We start from the raw sequence: 26360 nt of genomic DNA, 5'->3' as shown, positions 1-26360 counted from the left end.
TACAATTGTTCACATCTTTTGATAATCCTGAGCTCCCGATTTTTTATTATTAGATTAAAGCTAAATTTAATATCTTATACGTTTGGACCATATTTAGAGTAGGGTGTGGTAAGTCGTCAGTTACATCTAAAAACTGAATGGAGTGCAATGGACAGATACCTCCTTATTAGTGCTAAGCATCAGGGTATTTTCATTTTGTACAATAAATATACACAAATATAACGCAGCACAAACATATGCATACACTGATCAGAATGGAGTGCCCATATTTACTTTACAAATGACACCACAAATAAACACACACACATCCACCTACACAAACACATTCACATTCACCAGACAGGTCAACCCAATTAGTTTCATGTTTTATGGTTTTCCATGACATGTGTAAATATTGTAATACTCTCAGTTTATGACTGTGAATGTGAACAAGAGCCAACTTGTAAAGCCCTTTGAATGAAGGCTCTACAATTTTTCATTTGAATGTACACTTGAAAGGGTGGAAAGCGTTTTAAAAGCAGTTAGTTATGACGAAGACACGGTATAAAATCTTTAAAGGTTAACTATAACATCCACTTTTCTTCTTTCTCTTTCTTTTAGAACTACCTGAAAGAGCCCTGGAATGTGTTTGACTTTGTGACTGTGATTGGAAGCATTACAGACATTTTGTGCACAGAGATAAATGTAAGAGTTACATTTCTCATCGCATGCACCCATGGGTCACTTCCTACATGGGTACAAAAATTCAGTGCTTGCTCATAGCTGTAGGATCACAACGGCAAAGCAGCAAAGCAGCATGCTGTGACACAGGAAGCAGATTTAGTCCAATCAGGGAAACTGTTATCACAATAATGGACTAATCAAAGTTAATATTTTGCTACAGTGGAAGTGATTTACTCTGGGCATGCAAGCGTTCAAATACTGTTATTATGATTAATCTATTTTCTATTTTTTTTTTTTATGTTTTTGTCTATAAAAAGCCAGAAAAAAAAGTTATGAAAAATACCCACCAAAGCAGCCTGGACTGTCAAAAACTCTGACAACCCAGACTGCTGATTTCACATTTTCTATTATTATTTTATTTTTTGGGGGGGGTGTTGTTGTTCAAAGTTTGAAAGTCCGAAATATCACCAATTCCTCCCAACTGTCAATTACTCATTTAGTTGCTGTTCTGACTTTCACTAAAATTTGAGCTGCTGTAGCATTAACTTGCATGTGTTTTTGCTTAATGTCAGAATTTTTTTTTTCCAGCTTCAAAATCATCAGTGTGGATGTCATGCTTTGCTGTACTCTTAGTCTCAGTCCTCGAATCAGCCAAACAAGTCCATAGAAAAAAATATGACATCATAAAAATCTATACATGAAGCAAGGGAAGCCACACGACTTGAACATTAAACTTTACAGTCTTGAACATTTAGTTTCATATTTTTAATCACAGCAGATGCAAAGTATTTGTGCGGCTTGAGGACTGAGGCAGGATACTTTAGCTTTCTGTGTTGCAAAGTCAGCTTTTGTGTGACTTTCTCTTCCTGTGATCATTAGTCTTCTTCTCTGTTTCTCTCGCTGCTTTTTTCCCCCCACTGTTTTTCATCTTCTGCTGTGTCTTTCCTGGCGCCTGTGCCCTCACTCTGCCCCTTCTGTCACATCTGACACCTCTAGACGGTAAGTGGCTTTCCTTGTTGGCCACTGATTTTGTCAGTTCCCCCGTCACCGTGTGCTGTTCTCTTCCACGGCTTTAGTTTAAAGTGTCTAACTACACCTTGAATGTGAGATGATATAAATTAAGACCTTTTAAACCAATGTAGCATGAAATGTGTGCTTTAACAGTAATCAGACCTTCTACGGCAATTACTGTTACATAAGCCCTTAATGTGAAAATGTACAGTTCAGTCAGATCCACTACAGTGAAAAGAACGTTGTTATTTCCATCAGCAGTAATTTATATTTGGCAGCCTGGCGTTTTTCTGGCACCCTTCTGACCTTCCATGTGCATACAGCCAAAGGCTGTGAGAGCAGCAGCAAAGCTCCCTGTACAAAACAGTGGCAACAGACTTGACACTGATTCAGTGTGAAAAGGAGGTGCGAAGGTGGAGGTGGGTTGCAAAGCGGTTTTCAGATGTGCAGCTACTGTAGGCAGTAACTTAAATATAGGGGTGCAACGATACTCGTATCGATACTGAACCGTTCGATACAGTGCTTTCGGTTCGGTACGCATATGTATCGAACAATACAAAATTTGTAATTTATTTTATCAACTTTCCTTCTGACGATGCTGTCTGTGTTGAGCGCTCAGTGAATCTGCGTTCGACTACTCCGCCTAGGCTGCACTGTCGAGCGCAGATCCACTGAGCGCTCAACACAGACAGCATTGTCAGAAGGAAGAGCGCAGGGCAAGCTAGCGAGACAGAAGTTAAGCTCTCCTTGCAACATGGAAAATTGAACCTCCCCCACCCTCATTCAGATCTGGCGTTTGGAATTATTTTGGTTTTCATGTGACTATGACCCTGAAGGTAAACGCGTCATGGACTAAAGTAAAACAGTATGTTGGATGTGCCACGCACTAGTGTGTTAGCGCAGTTAGCTCATTAACGTGTTGGCCGTCTAGCCCCACGCACGGAGATTTGCCGTGTTGTGGCGTTATCGTCATTTCAACGAGATTAACGCTGACAGCACTAGTGGGAACACAACGAATATGACTGCACATTTACGCCGACATCATCCTAGTGCAAAGAAAAGTGGAAGAAGACAAAAACAACAAGCATGCATGCTACAAACTTTACCCGAGTCATTTAGACAGCTGTTAGCACATGATCCTCCTTATGGGGACCTGATATGTTTAATATTGTGGCGAGCTCAGACAAGGTGGAGACGGAGGTGTCGTTTGGTCTTGCTTCCCGTGAGCTAGCCTGGGAGCACAGCCGTTTATTGACATCTGCAGAAGAACACTGCCGCTAGCTAACTGCTCAGCGCGGCAACCGCACAGCAACAACAACAACACACCGTCGCAGCGAGAGGGCGTCGTCACCCGTCACTATGGCAACATAAACAAAACATAACTGTACAAACAGAACCCCGAACAGCCCTGACCCGCTACATAGCCCCAACTAAGGGGTCAGTCGTCCCCGACGACCCCATTACCCCACACAAAGTCCTGCAAATGTCCAGGTGCCTTCTTTTGGCGCACCGGCCGGTCACGACCGGCGGGGGAAAAGTCACTCGGGTCAGAACATGGGGTGCCACCATCATCCCACTTCTGACACCAATGTGGCGAGCTCAGACAAGGAGGAGACGGAGGTGTCGTTTGGTCTTGCTTCCCGTGAGCTAGCCAGGGAGCACAGCCGTTTATTGACATCTGCAGAAGAACACTGCCGCTAGCTAACTGCTCAGCGCGGCAACCGCACAGCAACAACAACAACAACACACAGGGCGCCCTCATCGACCGTACCGGAACCGACACCCCGCATGCGCAAATCTTACGTCACTTCCTCTCTTTGCCAACATTGCGACATTCAATATATTTGAATGATACGGTTAGCGCCCAGTTAGCTCCTAGCATTTCTCAACAGCTCTGCCTCCTTTTCGACTGCCCGGGACATTTAAACAATGGATAATCCGTATACAAAGAAATTCATGCTTTTCTCCTCAACAGAGAGTCGTCCCCCGATTGAGCAACAGCGCCGTAAAATAAGAAGAATGGCGCCTAATTACAGAGTTAATAATGCAGACTTTGTAATATCTCACGTGTAGATTCATCAGCCAGATTAAGTGTTTACTGACAATTGACAGTGATAGCGCACATCATCATCACTATTCCAACAATCCTCTCCTCACAGACAAGCATAAACACACTCGACTATCGCTAAATCAGATTTAACACACGTTTGTAATGACGATAATTCAGTTTATAATAGGGTTTATTCGCTCGGTCAGCAGGTGGCGGTATCCTCGTACACTGGGGAGTAAACTGCCATTAAACGAACAGAAGAAGAAGAAAACATCTGCACATGCGCGGTACGGATCGGGTAGACCCGATTTGTACGGTCAGACTTTACACATGCGCAGTAAGGATCGGAGAGTCCTGATCCGTAACTTTCTTTTTATTTTTCGTTTTTGTCTACATTGTACTGAAATGCTTCATTATTGCAAACATTTTAAGATATACTTGTTATTCTTAACATCTTAACAGATACTCTGACCCATAACTATCGTAAAACGCTACGACCGGAAGTAGAAACCTTTCGCGCATGCGGGGTACCGATCGGGTTTCCGGTACGGATCGGGTAGTGACACGCCCTCTGCCCCCGGAAGGACACACCGTCGCAGCGAGAGGGCGTCACCCGTCACTATGGCAACATAAACAAAACATAACTGTACAAACAGAACCCGAACAGCCCTGACCCGCTACAATATGCTGCTGAGAATATAGCCCAGAAGAAGCGTATAGTATAGCTTTTATTTTGGAAAGAGCCATTTCTCTGTAATAAACTCTCTTTTCCAAAGATGAGTGATTCCTCAATCAGATTTTTTTTTAAATTACTTTTGTTTCAGCAACATTAAATTTAAAAACTGTACTTTTGAGTTAAAATATATATTTATAATTTTAATAAATGACAAATTAAAAAGGCATGAACATTTTTTTGTATCGAAAAAATATCGAACCGTGACACCAAAGTATCGAACCGAACCGAACCGTGAATTTTGTGTATCGTTGCACCCCTACTTAAATAGTGTACATCTGCTTTAGCTTTAACCAAAATCAGTTGATGTGCTTGGATTTGGGTTGAGCTATACTTCTTGGCCTGCCTTGTGTATGCTGTGTTCAGCTAATGTCAATTCATTCAGCTGGATCAGTTCTGAGCTACGAAAGGATCAATTAGGATTAGAGCTAATATAGTTTTGTACTTTCTAATTATTTTTTATTTTTATTAATATTTTGACAGTTTGTTTTTAATTCAGTTTAGTTTCAGTTAGTTTAAATTTCAGTTTTAGGTCATTATAATAACCTTGTTAATATTAGTTTGTCTGTATTGCTTCTAGATTATATCAGATTTATCAGTATATCATCCCACTGATCCATTTTTTTACTTGCTTAATCAGTTCAGGGTTGCAGGAGGACTGAAACCTACCCTAAAAGAGCATAGGATGGATGTCTAAGAGAGTAGTGGTTAAAAGTCTTTGGCAACCCCTCATTTCTTTGTATTCTGCTTCCAGGGAGACAGACATTCTTGTCAGTTTTAAAAGTGGCTTTGAGCAATAGTTTTGCAACCTTTCTGGAGTTCTCTCATAGTTCTTCTTTTGACTTTGGCTACTCTGTCACGCATTTTTAGATGTGTCCTTGTAACTGATTTTCAGGTTAATGATGCTAATTGTTATTTATTTATTTACTCTTTCTGCTATTAGATCAACTTGTACATGGTTAGTTTGGAGAACATTAAAATAGAGTTTTACTGTAAATCTCAGTACGCATTTTTTCCCTCTAGCAAAAACAAAACAAAAAAAACTGAAATCGTCTACAAAAATGTACTGCAGTATGCTACCAGCTTAATAAATTATTAATAAAAATATCCTCAAATCTGTTACATAATAACAGATCATTTGTTTTTCTTTCCCAGAAAGAAAAAATCAACCTGAGTTTCCTGAGGCTGTTCAGAGCAGCTCGTCTCATCAAGCTTCTGCGACAAGGCTACACTATTCGCATCCTGCTGTGGACATTCGTTCAGTCGTTCAAGGTAAGGAAAAAACTGAGTAACATAGAAACATTATAAACATCCGAGTTAGAGTCTGAAGCATCTCGGTAAGTGTGTAAACTTGCAGAAAGAAACTGTAAATTTGGAAAGACACACGGGCTGGCAATCTGAGCCAGATTTATTTGCTCTTGCATGAAAGTATATCTCATACAATACAACTAGTGGAATAAAGGGCTCAAAAAACAGGCCTAGGCATGCTTTTTCCTGTTCAAATTGAACAAAATAGCTCTCAGCAGACAGCAGTTTAGATTTTCACACCGTGCCAGTTTTGTTCTCTAAATCCCCTGGGACAAGTTGAGTTAAATGTGGAGCGCTGGGGCCACAGCACAGGGAATTTATAGCAGCTTTAATGTCAGTGGTGAGAGCTTTTAAGCCCAATGAAAATGGACAGTAGCTTCAGAGTGTTAAAAGGTGGCTATTTAATTACAACAAATGTTCGCCGCCTTCTTGCAGCCATATAAATAGTTGGTTGAAAAGAATCAACCCAGCAGGTCAGGTTCGTTGCTCGGGTTCTTAAATAAATACTGTAAAATGTTAGAAGGGTGCTTGTTGCTCTGTAGAGAATCCGATTTATGAGTGTGTACGTGCATACAAACACAGAGGAAGAGATCAAAGAGGCGCTGTGCCCCATGTGTGTCTGGGTGTGTATAAAATGGATATTGTTGGTGCCATGCAGTATATGAGTGTGTTTAGACTGTATTCATGTGTATGCTTTCAGGCCCTGCCATATGTCTGCCTACTCATTGCCATGCTGTTCTTTATCTACGCCATCATAGGAATGCAGGTAAGTCATCATGTGCATAAAGCACATCTGAATTTCATGATTCGATGAAATATGCCTTCTGCAACGTGAAGATTTCCCAGTAGCCTATCAGTGAATGACCTGAGTGGGTGTGACTACACATTAGCTTGTGTTTAACTGGCATTTCACCATTTCTCTTAATTTGATGTCCAGTATAGCGATTGGCATCATTTTAACCAAATGCTCTGTATAAAAGATGGATGTATAGTAGCTACCAGGAATTTACCCGTTGGTTAGTGGATTCATTTTGTTTTATGGTCATTGCCATCTTGGTTTTTGAAGCCACAGTTGACTACATTTAGACCAGCGTGAATTTATCAGTCAGCAGGCCTGGTTAGCACTCATAGACTATATTGGGGAATCAGATACCATCTAATTAATGATAAGTGAAATATAAATTTAAAGCATTTCCTCCACTAAAACAGGTCCACAAACTTCCTAGACTGGCTTTTGGGGTAATTAACTGCACAGGAAGTCATTTTCAGAAATAGTTTATCTCACAGTGGGAAAATCCTTTTGTCACAGCAGTTAAAAACACACCAAACATATGATAAACACCTAAAATAAGTACATTGCAGCTTGATAAAACCAAATGTATAATTATCTTAACATGAAAAACTCCAAAAAGAGAGCTCACTTTTTATAGATATTAATTTTGCTTAGTTTGCTGCTTTTAAACTTGCTGTCAGAAGTTTCTAGTGCAGTAAAAAAAAAAAAAGAAAAGTACAAATTCCAGGTTTTTCTTATTTACTCTATTGAAAGCCATTTTAATCTACCTGACATATAGTAAATCTCCTTGTTTACTAAAATTCACTGAAATGTTTAATAAAAAAATATAAAGGGGAAAAAAAATTTAATCATAGTTTTTTTTTCTGCTGATTTATTTATTTTTAGTTATTTTAACATTATACATTAAACATTAAAATTGTTATGTATTTAAACAGTGATGCCATAGTATAGGAATGGGATTTTTATAATTTCCCTATAAAAACACTGTCAGTAAGAAACACAGTTTTAAATAGCTCTATATAGAATTATTATCGTTTTGATGTTTAGATCAGTCTATTGACTGATCTAAGCAGGGGTCAGAGGTCAAATGTTACATGATATTTTAAATCTTTACACACCGCGCTTGTAAGAACTTTGTAAGAGCTTTTTGTCCATTTTTAACCAATAAATCATCAATCAGTAAATCATTCAAGTAAGTCATTAACCCCACTCTACACTTCTACAAAGTTTGATCTGAATTCATCCAAAACTTCACACGCGGTATCGTGTTTACAGACAGAATGACACGTGACCACTTTTGATGCTTCAAACCACTATTAAAAACCTCGTGGATGCAGGTGATGAGTTTAAAACGACTCTTAACTGAAAATAAAACAATTGAATATTTCTAAGTCAACGAAGCAGAAGAAACAATAAAAAAAATTTCTTCCTAAATGTTCCAAAAAGTTCAAAGCAAATACCAGCTGACATTCAGATGGCTCAGTGTAACAGTGTGGCAAGCAGTGCAGTGCAATGAAGTGATGTCGTGTGTGCTACAGTAAGTGTTATGACAGCGCAGGGCTGAGATAACCTGTTAGCATGAGAGAACAGATGAATCTCTGCTAGACAGATGTTTGGAACTACGCAGAGTTTTTGCTTCTTTATTTCTGCTCTAAAGTTTGACGATTTGAAATACTTGCATGTGGAAGTCAGTCACAAGGAACATCAAGGAACTGCAGTTTGTAACACTTCAGCGTGACACTTCATTTTTCAGCCACTGACGCTGCAGCTTGAATATAATTGATTAATAGTCGTTGTTGACTGCAGACTAACAGAACTTCTGTGCTGGATAAATGCTACCTTCCCAGATGTTTCCTGTGTTCTTTAAATTTAATGCATTTTGTCATGTACAGCAACCACAAGAAAAATGTGTCTGGCATTGCTATATGACTGTTTTCTACACTTTTGATACAGTCCTGGTAAAGATATTACATTATAAACTTAAGCACAGACTAAATGTGTTTTCAGAGTGGATTATTCTTTATTTTTGAGGCAGCTGATATAAAGGATTCCAATATGTTTTTCCTGAAAAAATGGATGGACAAGATGCTACCTGCATAGGTGACTGCTATCGCGGGTCTCCTGGGTGTAGCAGCTGGTGTTTATAGGTCAGCAGGATGGACTTGCCAAGAGGCAAATAAATATTTTAAAAAGGCCTCTGGGATGTTTTATTGGACTGACACCAGGATAACCATGAGTTATGACAGCTATCTACTCTCTTTGTGTCTGCCGTTCAGTTCCAGTTCAGGTCAGAAATGGTTTCCTGGAACGACATTTGCATTAAACTATGCTGACATAGCATAAATGAGTAATGCTTGAGATAAATTATAAGCCTGTATCTGCACAATGTATGCAATAAGTAGTTGCAATGCACGCAACATTACACAGTTAATGACAGATAACGCATATACACAAAGAAGGAAAATTAGCTCTAGCTTTATTGGCTTACAAAAGCAGTTTGTACAAGGCCACAATATAATTATATTTCATATTCAAATTACATCCATAAACCACTGTTTATGGCATCCATTAGTACCTATTATATTCAGTGAAGAAACTTAACAAAGACAGAAAGGGCCACACTGGGAATTATAAGTATACTGTTTATTGGCAGATTATAATTTAATGCGAAACGCATTTTCAACATTTCTACAATGTGACAACAACTGGGGCATTTAATATAAATAATGCATTATATATACGGAAAAGAGAGGGACATAGTTTTACATGTAAGTCTTACATAGCAATGTCACAGGTCTGAACACAGCAACTCAGTGTAGGGCGGGAAATGTATAATCTCCATCCAGCTGAGCCTTCTGCTGTGAAATCGGCCGAAGCCTCATGTGCTTATTTGACTTTGGGTTATAATTCATAAATCTCTTACCAAGTATATTTCTTACAGCTAATAATATAACACAGGTTTTTATAAAGGACCAGAGTAAGACTGAGAAAAAGTGCTTTTCAACGACCTTGGTTTGTACTACAGGGGTTTCTTATAATCTAAATTATTGGGTTAAAAACAGTTCACATAATCTATAACACCTCCTTTGTTGCTGCAGGTGTTTGGTAACATTGAGCTGAATGAGGAGAACGCCATAAACCACCACAACAACTTCCAGACCTTTTTCCAGGCCTTGACCCTTCTCTTCAGGTAACCCTGCTTCCATGCTCTAATAGTTCTGGCAGCTCAGATAATCCAATGATTTTGGGTCAAACTAACTCAAGCACTCACATTCACTTTTCACTCCTGTATCTTTACTTGTGCATCTTTCAGGAGCGCAACAGGCGAGGCGTGGCATGAGATCATGCTAGCATGCCTCAGTAACCGGCCGTGCGATAAGCTCTCGGGAACTGCAGGAGACGAGTGTGGCAGTGACTTTGCCTATTTCTACTTTGTCTCCTTCATCTTCCTCTGCTCCTTTCTGGTAAATACCTCGTCCTACTGCGTGTTTTCATCGACATACGTTTTCCAGACGTTTAATGTTCTTATTCTGAAAGTCTCAGAAGAATGCTGCAAGTAACAGCGAGTTAAAGAGAACAATAGGAATTAAATGTAAATGAGGTGCTGCTGAGGAGACAAACCCCTGTAGATAACAGTCTGTTTAACTGCTTTTTATGCTCTTTTCATAAATCTAATTCAGTGACACAGACAAATACATTCATAGAACATTTTTATAAGACCTGATTATTGCCTTTAATAGCCCAGTAGTGTTGCCATTATGAGGCAATAAAGTTGGTAGCAAAGCTAATTTTGAACTCTCCAATTTATACAGAGAATGGATAAAATTAAATGCATGCATAACAAAATGTTATCTAGTAATATAAATATGTGTTTTTTAATGAATGTGTAAAGCATTCCTTTAAAGAAGAATGCATAGGCTATATAATCACCACAGTACTGTGCAGTTTAAAAAAAATAAAGTTTAGGTAATGGGTTAAATTAATACCAATGTTCCTATTAATCAACATGTATGCAATTTATTTCACTTTACTGTGATGTCATTTACCAGATGTTGAACCTCTTTGTTGCGGTCATCATGGACAATTTTGAGTACCTTACCAGGGACGCCTCCATCCTGGGGCCTCATCACCTTGATGAATTCATACGTGTGTGGGCAGAGTATGACCCTGCTGCTTGGTAGGAGCCTTTTCTGACTTTGCTACATTTTACTCCCCAGTGTTAGGAAGTGGTAAAGGTGGTTTTCATTTGAAAGGAAGCCAAGTTAGGAAGCAGAACAGTCTCAGATTGACTTCTGTGTCTGAGCTTGAGCCCAGAGTTTGGGCTGAAGCTGGTGACAATCCCCTCTTTTGGTTGGACTGATGCATGCAAATCCAGAGTTCCACTCGGCGTCCACTCAGCTCTCCTCGCTGATAAGCTCCAAAGCGACTCAGTCTCTCACTGTGGTGTGAAGAGAGACTATTTCTAGCTATCCAGTTGGGGAATACAGGTTCATGCCACGACCCTCGCTACTCTTTACACCAACCAGAAGCAGTTTACCTTTAATAAAACACTATAAAAGTTTTGAGTGAGACAGTAATCTGTCTCAGATTATGAAAGGCTCCTTAAGTTTTAACGAAAGCTTCACAGGAGCCTTGTCAGTGAGTCGGGACTCCAGGAGAGATGAGAAATATGAAATTATCATCACCTGACAGACATTACGGGGGAGGAAATATTATTTATTCCTTTGAATATAAATGAGCTGCTCTCAGAAGTGCCTACAGTAACATTCAGCTTATTCTCCACTGCTACAACTTCTCTTTATGTCAGTACATTTAAAGCTTATTGTTTTCAGCTTTTATCAAAATTGGTGAGATCCACCTCTCGCCACCGGTTACGATATTCTGTATCCCTCCACAGTGAAACCAAGTTGGAAGTCCAGAGTCCAGCTTGTGGGGGAAATTTAAAATCAGGCTTTTGATTTTTATTGAAAAACTATGATCATCTTTAATGAAACATGTCACTATCAAAACACAATTCAACTACTTTTTGAACAAAAACAAAAATCTATACTCACTGAATTCCTGAAATTAAAACTGAACATCAGAATCGGGAGGAGAAGTGATACAGTGGGATGCAAAAGTTTGGGCAACCTTGTTAATAGTCATTATTTTCCTGTATAAATCGTTGGTTGTTACAATAAAAAATGTCAGTTAAATATATCATACAGGAGACACACACAGTGATTTTTAAGAAGTGAAATGAAGTTTATTGGCTTTACAGAAAGTGTGCAATACTTGGTTAAACAAAATCAGGCAGGTGCATAAATTTGGGCACCACAAAAAAAGAAATGAAATCAATATTTAGTAGATCTGCCTTTTGCAGAAATTACAGCCTCTAAACGCTTCCTGTAGGTTCCAATGAGAGTCTGGATTTTGGTTGAAGGTATTTTGGACCATTCCTCTTTACAAAACATCTCTAGTTCATTCAGGTTTGATGGCTTCTGAGCATGGACAGCTCTCTTTAACTCACACCACAGATTTTCAATAATATTCAGGTCTGGGGACTGAGATTCCAGAACATTGTACTTGTTCCTCTCTATGATGCCTTAGTGGATTTTGAGCAGTGTTTCAGGTCGTTGTCTTGTTGAAAGATCCAGCCCCGGCGCAGCTTCAGCTTTGTCACTGATTCCTGGACATTGGTCTCCAGAATCTGCTGATACTGAGTGGAATCCATGTGTCCCTCAACTTTGACAAGATTCCCAGTCCCTGCACTGGCCACACAGCCCCACAGCATCATGGAACCACCACCATATTTTACTGTAGGTAGCAGGTGTTTTTCTTGGAATGCTGTGTTCGTTTTCCTCCATGCATAACGCCCCTTGGTATGCCCAAATAACTCAATTTTAGTTTCATCAGTCCACAGCACCTTATTCCAGAATGAAGCTGGCTTGTCCAAATCTCTGAGACAGCTTTCTTTCCTTCCCCTAAACCATGATGGTGAACAATCTTTGTCTTCAGGTCATTTGAGAGTTGTTTTGAGACCCCCATGTTGCTACTCTTCAGAGAAAATTAAAAGAGGAGAGAAACTTACAATTGACCCCCTTAAATACTCTTTCTCATTATTGGATTCACCTGTGTATGTAGGTCAGGGGTCACTGAGCTTACCAAGCCAATTTGAGTTCCAATAATTAGTTCTAAAGGTTTTGGAATCAATAAAATGACAACAGTGCCCAAATTTATGCACCTGCCTGATTTTGTTTAACCAATTATTGCACACTTTCTGTAAATCCAATAAACTTCATTTCACCTCTTAAATAGCACTGTGTGTGTCTCCTATATGATATATTTAACTGACATTTTTTATTGTAACAACCAACGATTTATACAGGAAAATAATGACTATTAACAAGGTTGCCTAAACTTTTGCATCCCACTGTATAAGTCAATTTGAACATTGTTGTTGGTGCTAAAAATGCTGGTATTTCAGAAACTGCTGATCTCCTGGAATTTTCTCTCTCAACCATCTCTAGGTTTTGCAGAGAGCGGTCTGAGAAAGGGAGAACATCCAGTGAGTGGCAGTTGTCTGGGTGAAAACAGCTTGTTGACGCCAGAGCTCAGAGGGAATGGTTAGATTGGGTCAAACTGATAGAAAAGCAACAGTAACTCAGATAACCACTTGTCACAACCAGTATGAAGAATATATGTTATGCAGAAGATCTTCCCTGGTGGGAACACAGGAGAACCTTGAAGAGATGGGCTACAGCAGCAGTAGACCACACTGGATGCCACTTCTGTCAGTTATCAGTTCACACAGGCTCACCAAAATTGGACAACAGAATATCATAACTAATAAGCAGCCAATAAGTGTATATAGTTGTACTGACAAATTTGTAGCACCAGCAGCTTACAGAATTTATGCCACATTGCACATTTTTAATTCTCCCCCCCCCCAAAAAAAAATCCACTGATGTATAAAAAAGAGAAGTGTAAAACAAACTGAACAATGAAGATCCTGTGCTGTATTTGTTTTTCTTCTAACTGCCTCTTCTTGACAGTTATTCGTTAATGTCCACTGACTGATAATAGATCAATATGAATAGATCAAATGGAATAACCTTTAACCTAACCTCTCGAATATGTCTCATCTCTTTCAGCGGGAGAATATGCTATCGGGATATGTACAAATTGTTGCATTTTATCTCGCCTCCTCTGGGCCTGGGGAAGAAGTGCCCCAGCAGGGTGGCTTATAAGGTTTGCCCTCCCCCACAGTCCTTTTGTTTTTTAAGGGACTGTGATGGTTTCAGACTGTCAGTGTCTCTTCTCATTCACTGGGGTGCCAGAGAATGACCTGAACACACATGCATACAAATGCTCATCGATCCTCCACTAACCAGCCGGCAGGTAACCATGGCGAGTGCAGGAAACAACGCAGCATGTCAGCCTCAAACGGAAGGCATCAGATGCCATGTCTAAGATATTTTCCTGCTTCTAAACACAGGAGTGAAAGAAGAGTGACGACGAGAGCATTGTGTGCTTTGTTTCCACTTTGGTTACTGCTGTTGTCTCTTAGCATGCAGAAAAAGAGTGCATGTTAAAGGAATACTCCACTGAACATCTCGTTTTTGATTCATAAGCACCAACTTAAGAGGTGAAACTGAAAAATTTAAAGCTTTAGATCAGACACATTCATAGATGTTAAGTTTCATGGCACCTAAGGAGCCCTGGACGTCATCAAAACTGTTGATTTCAAATTTAAAATCAATTTTGAAATGTTCAAGTACCCATTTACTCTTGGCTGCATAAATGACATTAAGCTCACAAAAAACTATCAGACTTTATCTAACAACTTGCTAATAAATTTGATCTGTTAACTATAATTTTAGCCAATTATTCTATCCATCTGTTCTGCTTAGGTGACAATTATTTATTTAAAGTCATATATTTAACGTAATGTTTCATTTATCTCTCATTTGCAAACAATTTCCATCTCTATAGTTTCTATCCATAGTTTTAGGTAATCATGTCCAATTTTTCATTAATAACCTTATTTAGCTATTTTAACCTTATGTTTACCTTATACATGTCTCATCTAACAATTAATCTTTTTTATCTGTAAAAGATTATTTAGCTAAGATGTTTTCTTTTCAGTTTACATACTTTTAGCTACCAATAGCAACTGCTGGCAATGTTTTTAGTGAAAATGTTTTTAATTACTTTTTGATCATTTTTTAAAATCTGTTTAAATAATTTATGCATTTATTTTGGTAGTCCATAACAGCTGCTTATCCATTACTCTTTGGTATCTTCATAGTTGGTGCTATTCAGTTGATTTGTGCACACATGAACACAATAGTTGTGCTCAGGCAGATCAAAACCATAGAAACACTAAAACCCTTGGATTGTCCCAAATGCACTCTAGAGACGTTCTGTTATGGTGAGAACGTGGCCCGACCTCGATCTGACTCAACTACCAGCTGTATGCTACAGGTTTGAGCTAAACGCTGTAGCTATATAGCCATAAATGTATGTATCATGTGATACAGCAGAGTAGCCGGGTCAACTGAGTCAGACTGGAGTAATCCAGCTCTAGGTATGAGAACATCTTAACTCTTCCACTACACTTGTTTATTTTTTAAGACTAGTTTAGTAAATCTCTTCACGTGCGCCCTGGCTACTGCAGAAATACACCCTGTCAACTGTTTGTACCGCTGGTAATGGCCACTTCAGATTATGATTTATAGATAATATATTACACTTACCCAGAATTATGGAAAAGAAGAAAGGAAGTACACCAAACTATTCTTATAAATGTCTTCAGGTACTTCTGCATTTATTTAAATAATATAATATAATGTCATTGCAGCTTTTGTAAAGTAGCCTTCAAACTTTCTACATTCGCCTTTTAAAAATTTGTTACAGGCAGTAATATTTACTTGAAACAGATTGTTTTTTCAAGGAGTATTCCTTTAAAGAAAAATGTACTCAGATTTGTTAAAGCATACCTTCCACTGGGAACCCTTCATCTTTGTACAGGCAATCCTCTGGATCATCTTCCCCTCCTTCCTTCTCTGGAATCCATTCCTGAATCTGTAAATTCAACTAGGATGGCATTCCTGGTCATCATATCCTGGAAATCTTATTAACAAGGATTTCTGTGTTTCCTCTCCCTTCTCTTTTTTTTTTTTTTTGGTTTGGCCACTTTCTGTTATAACTTCCCATTCTTTTTTTACCACTCCACCTCCTCACCTGGGGAAACTTCATCCTTCCTTCCATGGTCTCCTACCAACCTTTCCCTGACAAGTGGCCGCATAGCTTACCGGGATATGTACGAGATGCTTCGGGACATGTCCCCTCCACTAGGTTTGGGAAAGAAATGTCCGCCCCGAGTCGCCTATAAGGTAGAATCGCATCTTCCTCCTTCCTTATCCCTTCTTCCTGCAGCCACCGCAGGTTGCCTGTGCTCACCTGTCAAACATCTTCAGGCTTCTGTCAGTGTGTCAAAGCTGATATCTTCTGGCCTGCTGTTCTGATGTTCTTTCTGTGTACTTGTGTGGCTCTCTGGGCTTGTCCTGTTCTGTGAGGGTTTTCTGTGCATTTTGTTCGTCTGCTCTAGAGGGCCAGGCAACAGTAATAAATAGAAATAAATCAGGGAGATGAGGAAAGCATCATATTCACAAATTCTCCATTGGAAAATAGGAGGTATTGGTTATTAAAATGGCATCAGCATCAACTAAAATATGTTTTTTTCTGTTTGATAGTTAAACCTGTCGTTACTTTCTATGTTGACACCACATTATGTATTCTGCAACTCCACAGAGCTTTTGCTTATTGTTTTGGTTTTATGGCTGTCTTGGCACCCCTGTTTCCAGCAGCAGGTTGCTGTTTTCAGTGAACACGCTCTGCTAAATCCACTGTACACCATCTGCCAAGCACCAATTAACAGAAAAATAAAGATAGCGACTAGCTTGTGAGGAAAGAACATCTAGCCATTTGGATGAGACATTTTTCTCAAGGATTAGTGGAGACTGAACACCATTTATGAACTTAATGCATGCCATTCTGTGATTTGGTCAAGTAGCAAGTAACAGACAACCTGTAGGATAATCCAGCTGTGGGTCATCTGCATCTGGAAATGTTTGGTTTAAAAGAAAAAAGGGGTGCAAAGATCCACACAAACACTCAGTGAATAAGAGAACGGGTTGTTCCCCAGACAATTATTTTGTTACTTTGGAAATACTGTTGATGTCTGTAAGATCAAGAAAATACCTTTAAAGATATACCCCACAGATAAATGGTAAAAAAAAAAAAAAACCTGGTGTTTTGATTATCTGCCAGGTTTCCAAAAGGTCTTAAGGGATGACAACATCCAGATAAATCACCATTAAATTAGATTTCTTTTCCTGATGGCTTTGGTGAAATCCGGTTGACACTTTATGTTCATATAGAGAAAATTGTACCAGATTTGGTGATTTGTTAAACCATAGCCTCTTCACTCAGCACGCGAGCTTTGTGCTTTGCGCTGTAGCACAGGAACAGAGCGGGAGGGAGAGAGAAAGAGAGCCAGGGAGAACAACGTCACATTAGAAAGGTATAGTAATCATCCACAACTATTTTCAGTTGCAGATGATAAAGGATTCAGAAAGTCAGTCATGCAGGCCCATATGACAGAGAATATGCATGTTCTTTTTGTTTTCATATTATAATTTATATTTAATTGTGTTGTGGTTTGAAGTGTTATGTGGTGTCACACTAAAAATGTGTAAAAGGAAAAAGCTGAAAATTTAAATAGTTAAAAGTTGAAATCTGAATAGCTGATTTTTGTATTATATGATTTATTTATTACATTTTATGTGGAGTGAATAAATAAAAGTATATTTACGGTGGCCCCTAGAGACAAAGCACGTACGAACTCCAAAACACGTAAAAACTCAAAACACGTACAAAAGAAAACAGAAGAAAACAGAAGCTTTTGTTACCTAGTGGCTACACAAGCCAGCAAGTACCAACGACCGGATTTGGTGTGTGGTAGTAACAGGTGAATTAATTTTTTTAAAATTATTTGAATATATATGAGTGCCTGTGTATAAATACACAAACAATACACACATGCTTTCAATTATGTAATTTAAGTGATCTAGTAGCTCTGTTTTGAAGTTCAGTTAACGCTAGAAATGTGTTTTGGAGTTTGTACATGTTTTGTCTCTAGGGGCCACCGCATATATTTATACATATATAAATAGTAAAAAAAAGTAATTCCTTTTGTGCATAATTTTATATTATTGTTAATAATAAATTAATTAAAGCAACAAAACAACCCGAAGAGCCGGTTTGGAGCTGAAAGAGCCGGTTCTCTAAAAAGAGCCGGAAATCCCATCACTACTGGTTTATGAAAAAAAAAAATTGTAAAAAAAAGAGAGAATATTTAGCGATTTTTTTCTTGAAGGATCCCATCTGGATTCATGTGCTAAAAAGGATTTATTGAAGAATCTCTCATTCCTGCAAAATGAGTTATTTTAAAACATTTTCACCATCATCTTATCACTGAACGGAATAAAAGAGAGCCTTTCCCATGTGTCCTGTGATTAGAACACCTTTTATCCTTCTCAAGTGGGAGTCAAGTATATGTATATACCTCGACAATCCTCAGGTAGTCCCTGTGCTGGCTGCTAACCTCTTAGCATGCAGACTTAATGTGAGTGGTTCCAGTATGTGCGCAACTGTCGAAATGAATCAGATTTAAAGCAGCCCTGCCCTTGCCCCAGTTAAAAATGTCTGGGTCTGACGTGGCTGCATCTCCAAATATAACTCTTGTTTTTGTGAATCGGAAGGGAAAGACATGAACAAAGCGAGAGCAGCGGTCCACTTGAGAGCAAGGCTAGCATTTTTATCTTTCCCATTTCCATTTTTTTCTATTTCTTCACTCCCACCACTTTGCTGTTGATCACACTCTTTGTTAACCTCCCTTTGTTTCTAAAGAACGCGTTATCATCCTAGTCACAGTTGTCCCTGTTACCCGTTAGTTTACACTTTTATGTTCTGACTTTAGGCAAAGCATCACTCTCCCTTTTGACATTGTATCCTCTCTGAGGATTTCTTTTTCTGTCTATATGTGCAGCTTATGTCTTTGCACGTATGTTTTCTGCATAACAGCATCTAGCACCTTTTTGATGGTGTGTTTCTTCATCTTGTGTCTTCAGCTTTTATTCTTATTCAGTCTGTTTCTGAGAACTACAGAAGCAAGACTTCATATGTGTCAATGTTTTCTACAGTCCAGGCACTAACTCCCCCTCCTCCTCCTCATTCCCCTCTTACTCGCCTCTAATCGCTCCATCTCTTCATCTTCTTTCTGTATATCTGTGTTGTGTCCATTTCACTTGAAGAAAGTGAAAACCATCAATTATAGCTTTACTGTTTTTCTGCTGTCTCTGAACTTTCTCCAGTTGCAGTTCAAAGTCATACATGCAATACATGCATGTTTCCACCACCCCTATTATATATTCATCAATGCATGTGTACATGAATCATTGCATTGCTGCACTGGCATGGATTTATGCTGGCTGGTTTCTTCTTTTTTACAATGGATGAAAAATTAATTCAGTGAACGTTCTTTAAAATGGTTGTTTGTTTTTTAAAATTTGATATTTAGCGCTGCCAAGCAATTGCTACTAATAGCAATTTTAAATACTTTTTAATTTGAAAGTATTGAGAGTGGACCTGAAGCTTGCATTGTAAGTGCCAATTTTGTCTAGATTTCTAAATACAATCAATTTTGAACAATATGAAACAGAGAAAAGCAGCAAATCCTCAGAATCTGCCATTAAACTATTAAAAGTAATAATCAATGTCATCATTAGTTAATTAGTTTATTATGTCAGCAAGGCTTTCCAGAACTAAGTGAAATTTAATTTCTTTTATGCTGGTGCAGTGACCTGTTCTTTCATGTTTTAAGACAAAGAAACTTATCATTAAAAAAAGGTTTGGAAGCCAGCTGATTGGAAATGGTTGACTGGTTTAAACCAACCAATATTCTCATTTTGATGGTGCTGGCAAATTGAAGTTGTGGAAGCTGTATTATAAACAAATTTCCAATTTAAATAGATTCACATTGTTCTCACATAGAACAATAATAATTTATCACTGTAATCAAATGGTGCTCTGGATTCTTTATTTAGAAAATAGAACCATTACAGGTTGGGTGTGAACAAGTAGGAGAAAAATACAGAGTGAAAGTTGGTGCAGTTTTTAATTTTACTAAAATTTGACTTGGACTTTTTTTCCTTATTGAAAAAAAGTATCTATTGTAATGTAACTATAAGGTAATTTAGCCCTAAAGTGATGGAGGACAAGTGAAACCACAGAACCATAGAATGTATATAAAAGATGGATGTAGTGCCTTAAACCTGCATTCTTTCCTGTGACCACCAGGGGGAACTCCTATGAATGCAAAAGGAAGTGTGTCATCTCAAACACTGGTTTCAGTCAGGTCTGCTACTCAGTCATCCAGTTTTGAAATGGCAACACGGCAACAGCAAAATTGCTGAGTTTGAAGTTTCACAAAAGAATCTCATTAACTGTTGAGTGATAATGGCTATGTATAAGTTTTATGTACAGTCTATGGCAAAAAAGCATTTGAATGCTCAGATAAAATTAATGTGCAGCTTCAGTGAAAGTTAAATACACCAAGCGAGGACCTTTTTTGTGTATTTTTTTAAACAAAATTCCCCATCTTCTGTTCCTTGCTCAGTGTTTTTAGGACATTATAGCAGGAATAAACCCCACAGACCATAAGCACATAGAAAATACCGGCTTGATTTTTATCTTTTGCAGCATTTTCAGCACATTAACATTTTGATGGTTGGTTTTTCTGTCAAACTGATTAAAGAGCTGCGTGCCAACCAGCGACCTTTCCTTTCTCCTCCTTAAGTGACTATTTCGAGAACGAAGGACATGCTGCTGCATGTTTCCAGCAGCAGCAACAGCAGTGAAGGCTCACAGTGCTTAGCATTATAAGTTAATCATATTTTCGGTTTTTGGAGAACTGTGCCACGTAGCAGTCTCGTAGCAACGACAGCAGCCATAAACGGCTCTGTTTACTGCTGTTAGGTTGTGGCAAAAAAGGGTGAATCTTTATTTGGATGGACTAAAATAATTCAAAGTGATGACTGATTTATCTTTTTTCAAATATTTTTTTTTGCATTTTTACTTTAATTTTACAGTAAACATAGGAGTCAAAAATTATTTTATTAACCTCACCCCAAATATTTACTCTTTTACTCACTAACGATTCTCTAGTCGATGCATTTGCTGCATTTTTCTGTTCTATCTTTTGTGATGGGCATCTCTTGTCTATATGTCTATATTAAATAACATAGTCATGAATCATTATTTGCTGCCACAGCATGTAACTGTAGATCATCATACCAGTTAATGAAAACAAATCTTTGTTGTTCTGGTGTTTCTTAATCTTTTAAAATGAGATATATCCAGCATTGATAAGCAATCCTTTAATTTGTTGTGTAGCGATTGGTGAAGATGAACATGCCAATTGCAGATGACAACACAGTGCATTTCACCTCCACCCTGATGGCCTTGATTCGCACAGCCCTGGAGATCAAGCTGGCATCTGGTGAGACTAAAACTACAAAAGCCAGAATCCCTTGCAGCTGCCCTGACAGCTTTGATGTGAATGTGAATGGCGCTGAACTCTCTGGTGCAGATGCGATGTGACATGTTTGTGGGCTCATCCTCAGGCTTGCTGGCACAGCGTTTGTGCGATGCTGACCTGAAGAGGGAAATAAACCGAGTGTGGCCCAACTTGTCACAGAAGACCATGGACCTGCTGGTGACGCCGCATAAATGTGAGCTACAGCTGTGTGTGGGTTTTGATGGGATTTACTAGTTCTTGCTGGTTATATGGTTTTTATTTTTACTCACTTTACCTTTTAAGTTTTGTTTTTGCTATGGCTGTTTCCTTCTATCTTATCACTCTTGCTTGAGCTTGAAAGTTAGGCTAGATTAAAGAAAACAAACAGTTTAAAATGATAAAATAAATTCTGTTATTGAGATATACAGATTTTAGTTTTTAAAGTAAAAAAAAGGTGTCTACTGTGGTGAGAACATTAAAGAGAAACACATCTGTTGTGAAGACATACTCGCCATAAAAAGTTAAAAATCACTGTACGGTTACCTAGTCACTAGTGGACTGTGTACTAACTACTTCATAAGATGAGTAGTTTTTGTTGCCGTGTGTTTTCTTTTGTTTTGCTCGAGTAATCCTGCTGCAAACTGTTGCAGTCTCACCCCCGAGTTGCTGCTCCTCTGTCGCCATCTGCTGCTTACTTGGAGGAACTGTCTCTCACTTGTCTCTTCTAGATAACGAGCTGACTGTGGGGAAAGTCTATGCGGCTCTAATGATCTACGACTTCTATAAGCAGAATCGTGCTAAGAGACTCCAGCAGCAGAATTCTTCAGATGGACCTCAGGTACATCACGAAGCAAAATTCAGCCATGCGTTATTATCTCCAGCTCACTTCATCCAGTTAGAAAAAATCCTAAGCAAATGAGACTATTTGGTCACACCCATTGTCTGCCTTGCCCTCACTGGTTGCACCTGTTTCGTGTTTGTTCCTTGTGCATTTATAGTCCCCTGTTCCCCTGGTTAGATGTCAGTCCATCTGTTTAGCAGCCTGTGTACCCTCTTCTTTATCCAACCTGTTTGCGTCCCACTGTGTGTTCATCTCCATTGTTTCTTTCCAGTTTTATTCTAAGTCATTGTGAGGTTATATTATTTTTGTGTAGTTTTTCCTGATCATCCAGCCTTAGTCACTTCCCATGCTTTTTTTTGCCAACCTTCACTTTTGTTTGTTTGCTTCAGGCTGTTTCTGGGTTTTTTGTTCCTTCCTGTTTATTCATGTTAAAATTAAAGCTCGCCTTTCTTTGGTATCCTTGCCTCTTGAATTCCTTCCGTCTTTTGGTCCTTTTTAGATTTGTCTTCAGAGTATTTCTTGACACATTGATTTTTGATATTTGCCAAATTGAAGGATTCAAGTAAAAGGAAAGGGAAAGAAACAAAGCTGCTGCTATTTGAATTCAGAAAAGGGATTTTTTTAAAATCAGGTTGTTTGAAAGTGTCGTCTATAATGATGAGAATTATCACAGAACTCTACCACCTAGTCTTTTGGTTTTACAGATTTTGGTTTTGTTTAGTTGCATTTACGTTGCTGTGTAAAAGTCTTGAGCCGCCCCTTCTTCTTTATGTTTTTAGTTATATGTATAGGCACTTTGTTACTAGCAATCGGTAACAAAAACACATAATTCGATCCCATTTCCCACTAAATGCCCAATATCAAACTGTTCCAAAGGAACTATTAGCAAAACACTTACACTGCACTGGAAACGGACAATTGGAGGACAACAGTGAGTGTCTACAGCCATCTGTAAAACACATTAAAGGCTCTGTCATTGCTCAGTTTCATTGCATTTAAGCCAGTGGTGTATGGGGTGTGGTCAAATCTGATGAAACCAGAAAAGTACCATCACATTTTGATCCATCATGCATTAACATCTGGAAAGCACTTGATTGGGAGTGGCTTAATTTTTCAGCAGGATAATGATCCCAAACACAATGCCAGTGCAGTAAAAGCATACCTGGATAGAAAAACACACAATGAAACACTATCAGTCATGAATCGGCCTCAGAGGAGCCCAGACCCCAACAGTATTGAAGCAGTGTGGGATCATCTGCCAACATCCAAATAAGAGCTTTCAGTGTCTTTCAAGAAGCCCGGAGAACTATTTCTGAAGACTAGTTGAAGAAAGTTTGTCTTAGAGAGTTCAAGCTGTGTTAAAGAATAAAGGTGGTTGTACCAAATACTGACTTTCAACCTTGATAAAACTATACAAATTCTGTTTTTGCCTTAAATATTTGCATGCCTTTTTGCATGTGTTTCAATACATGCCCTGTTAGGAAATGATGGTTTGCTCATAATCAAGATGAAAAAAATAGTCTATAGCATTAACCTTTGTACATGTTAGATGTGTTAATAAGTAGATTTAAATATAATTATACTAGCTTTAATATTTTCTCCACTGATGTTTTGTCAACTCTATGCTATCCTTCTTTCTCCAGAGTAAATTGGGGTCCTTGTTCCGTCCTGTACTGCCATTCACTCACATACAGGAAATAGAACCACCGTTCTCCAGGCCCAAACAAGTCCTCTCACCTGAGCCTGAAAAGAAACCAGAGGCCTCGACAGCTACCAACACCAACACCTTGATTAACAAGGACACAATGTAAGTGACTTTATCTATGTCGTTCCAAATGAAGGAATGACAAGCTGGGAGTCATCAGCATTGCAAAGAATATCATTGCAAAGAATTACTCCCTCATTAGACAGCTGACTCAGATTGTTCGGGGTTCTCCACACGATGCACGTTGCACAAACAGATGCTCAGAAAAAGCCATAAACTGTTGATCTGTGAAACATTTGCAGGCAAACCAGATACAACGGCAGCCAGATTGAGTTATTTTGATTTCTTTTTCCTGTTCATATTCAACCACATCCCTGGCCATTATAACCTAGTAGGGTTTGAATTGTTTACAGTTTTATTTGAGGAAATCAAACTGAAATCAATGAGTTCACCTGAATCCAGCAGACTCAGAATGACTGGAATTAAACTACAGACCTGAAGTAAAACCTCCTTGACACTGCACCGCTGACAGCATCCGATATTACAGTCAGAGTCTTTGTTTCTTGCACAGACTCAACCACAGGACTGCCATAAAACATTCCCAGTCTGGAGATGTTTCTCAGGCTTCACAGAGGCCCAAAAGTCGAAGAAAGCTGCAGAGAGGCCAGTCGGAGGATGTGCAAAATTTAACAAGACCTCAGGTAAAAAAATCACAGTCATTAAAATGTTTATTATATAACATACACTCTAAGTATATGCACTTATGCCTGTGTTGTCTTTCCTTTAGGAACAGGTTGAACTGAAGCAGGTGGAGAACACTTCAGATGCAGAGGCATATCCCAGCCTGGAAGGTCACTGCAGAGCAGCCTCTCTTCCCCGACTAAATGCTGAATACTACGTAAGCTCTCTGGTGCTCATGAGGTCATGCCTCTTGTTTTACTACTCACAGGAAGAATCTTACAATACTTTTTTGTTTTCTAGATTCTTGTTTTAGTCCAGAAATTGTGCAACATTTTTTTTTTTTAGATAAAATGGACTGAAAAAGGCTGATGGGCTGCTGAAGGGTTACTGGTTAGAGAATGCAGCCGGAAGCAGTGGCTCTCTGTCAGTCCGCATCAATTCAGCCTGTTGACCTCCCCTGAGAATTTCAGATATTTTACCAAGGAGGAAATTCAGCATGGAGATGTGTAAAGAATAAAAGATGCAATAAATATGCAGATAGAGGAAATTAGTTAACAGGAAGCAGCTTCACACTAACTGAGAGGAGCTATCACACCTGGCAGGGACAAAAATATTTGGAACTATAAAATACTGTGTCTAATTTTTTGGTTTCTGTACTTTGATCATAGCTCGCTCGTTACCAAATCCATTAACTAAAATGCATCCAGTGTAGGAACAACAATTTACTCTACCTTTGATGCGATAGAAGGTTTTGTTAATTTGTACTGATGTAGAAAAGGCAATGATATTACCAAGGCAATAACCGGATGAGATACAGCACTGAGAGCTCTTAAAGCATGACAAGCTTGAAATCTCTTTTAAAGAAAAGTGATAGATAAACCTTAGATATGATGTCTCAGATATTAAAAGCTCACATAATGCACAGACATGACAGTAATGCTTTTCTTTTGTAAATGTCTGAATGGAAACAGCTAAGCCCATTACCTAAGATGTTTAACTTTAAGTTTATATCTCCTGCAACCAAAACACTAAAATAAAGTATTTTATAATATGCATTTCTATGAGTGTAGAGTGCTGCAGGGATGGGTCTTAAAACCCAGAAATGATTTGACATTTTGCACCAGTTACTCCGGTTCAGTTGTCTCTAAAACAGCGAGTTTTTTGTTAAATGCATGAATTGATAAGTGTATTTAATGTAAACTTCAAAGATTTTACATTAAATACACTACGCATTTCATTCTAGAACATAAAAATAGGTCTGCTACCAAACAGCTGAATGAGAAGCTATATCATAGCTAACATAGGAGGTTAGGTGGTGAAGTCATGTGACCATAGTGCAGTCAATTTAGAGACAAATGTTAACACTTTACATAGTTATATTAGAAAAGGTCATAAACCATATGCTGCATGATTATTATATAACATTAAAATTAGGTATCTTTCAGTTTTTGTTTTTGCGATGCAGATTGAAAAAGCTGGCATAAAAATCAAACTGGCTTGTTGTCAAGGAAACCAGTTTGATGCTGACTGGTCTAGTTGAAAACTGGTCTAATTTTCTTACATTTTTATGATATTTACTGTAATCACGCTCACCTACAAGAACGTCTGAGTTTTGCGTGACTGCACTAATTTGTTCATTTTTATGACATGCACTTTTTTAGCAACCATTATTAATTATTTCACTTTTGTGAGTTACAGTAGCTGCTCGTGGCTGCTGCATTTGGATGTCATGTTAAGATAAATTTTCTGTCCATCATTTCTGTGTTTCTGGATTTTTCCACCTGTCAGATCTTGTCAGTTTAGCCTTGCCGTTTGCCTGTCTGCGTTTGTGTGTCTGTCTCTGTCGTTATGCTCTCTTCCACAACACGTAACATGTGCTTTCCTTATGTTTATGTTGCATTTTGATTTCTCACGCTCTCTCTATTTTAACGGACCAGGCTGGAGTTACTCTG

At 38.5% G+C, this 26360-nt stretch overlaps 1 protein-coding gene across 1 annotated transcript in view; it reads left to right on the top strand.

Annotated features, from left to right (window-relative positions):
• cacna1bb (calcium channel, voltage-dependent, N type, alpha 1B subunit, b) overlaps positions 1-26360 on the top strand; it is a gene marked incomplete in the record, with an annotated part of 232306 nt that overhangs the window by 194427 nt on the left and 11519 nt on the right. The window contains 14 exon segments of the mRNA XM_042220572.1: positions 601-684; positions 1660-1662; positions 5613-5729; positions 6466-6531; positions 9657-9748; positions 9872-10022; positions 10608-10735; positions 15839-15935; positions 21058-21163; positions 21288-21395; positions 21910-22019; positions 23666-23829; positions 24299-24428; positions 24515-24625. Coding sequence (XP_042076506.1) covers positions 601-684; positions 1660-1662; positions 5613-5729; positions 6466-6531; positions 9657-9748; positions 9872-10022; positions 10608-10735; positions 15839-15935; positions 21058-21163; positions 21288-21395; positions 21910-22019; positions 23666-23829; positions 24299-24428; positions 24515-24625 — 1467 coding nt within the window.

This window comes from Haplochromis burtoni, unplaced genomic scaffold, assembly GCF_018398535.1.
Source record: "Haplochromis burtoni strain Fernald_Lab_line unplaced genomic scaffold, NCSU_Asbu1 Contig_51, whole genome shotgun sequence".
Classification (NCBI taxonomy): Eukaryota; Metazoa; Chordata; class Actinopteri; order Cichliformes; family Cichlidae; genus Haplochromis; species Haplochromis burtoni.
This window is presented reverse-complemented; position numbering and strand designations above follow the sequence as displayed.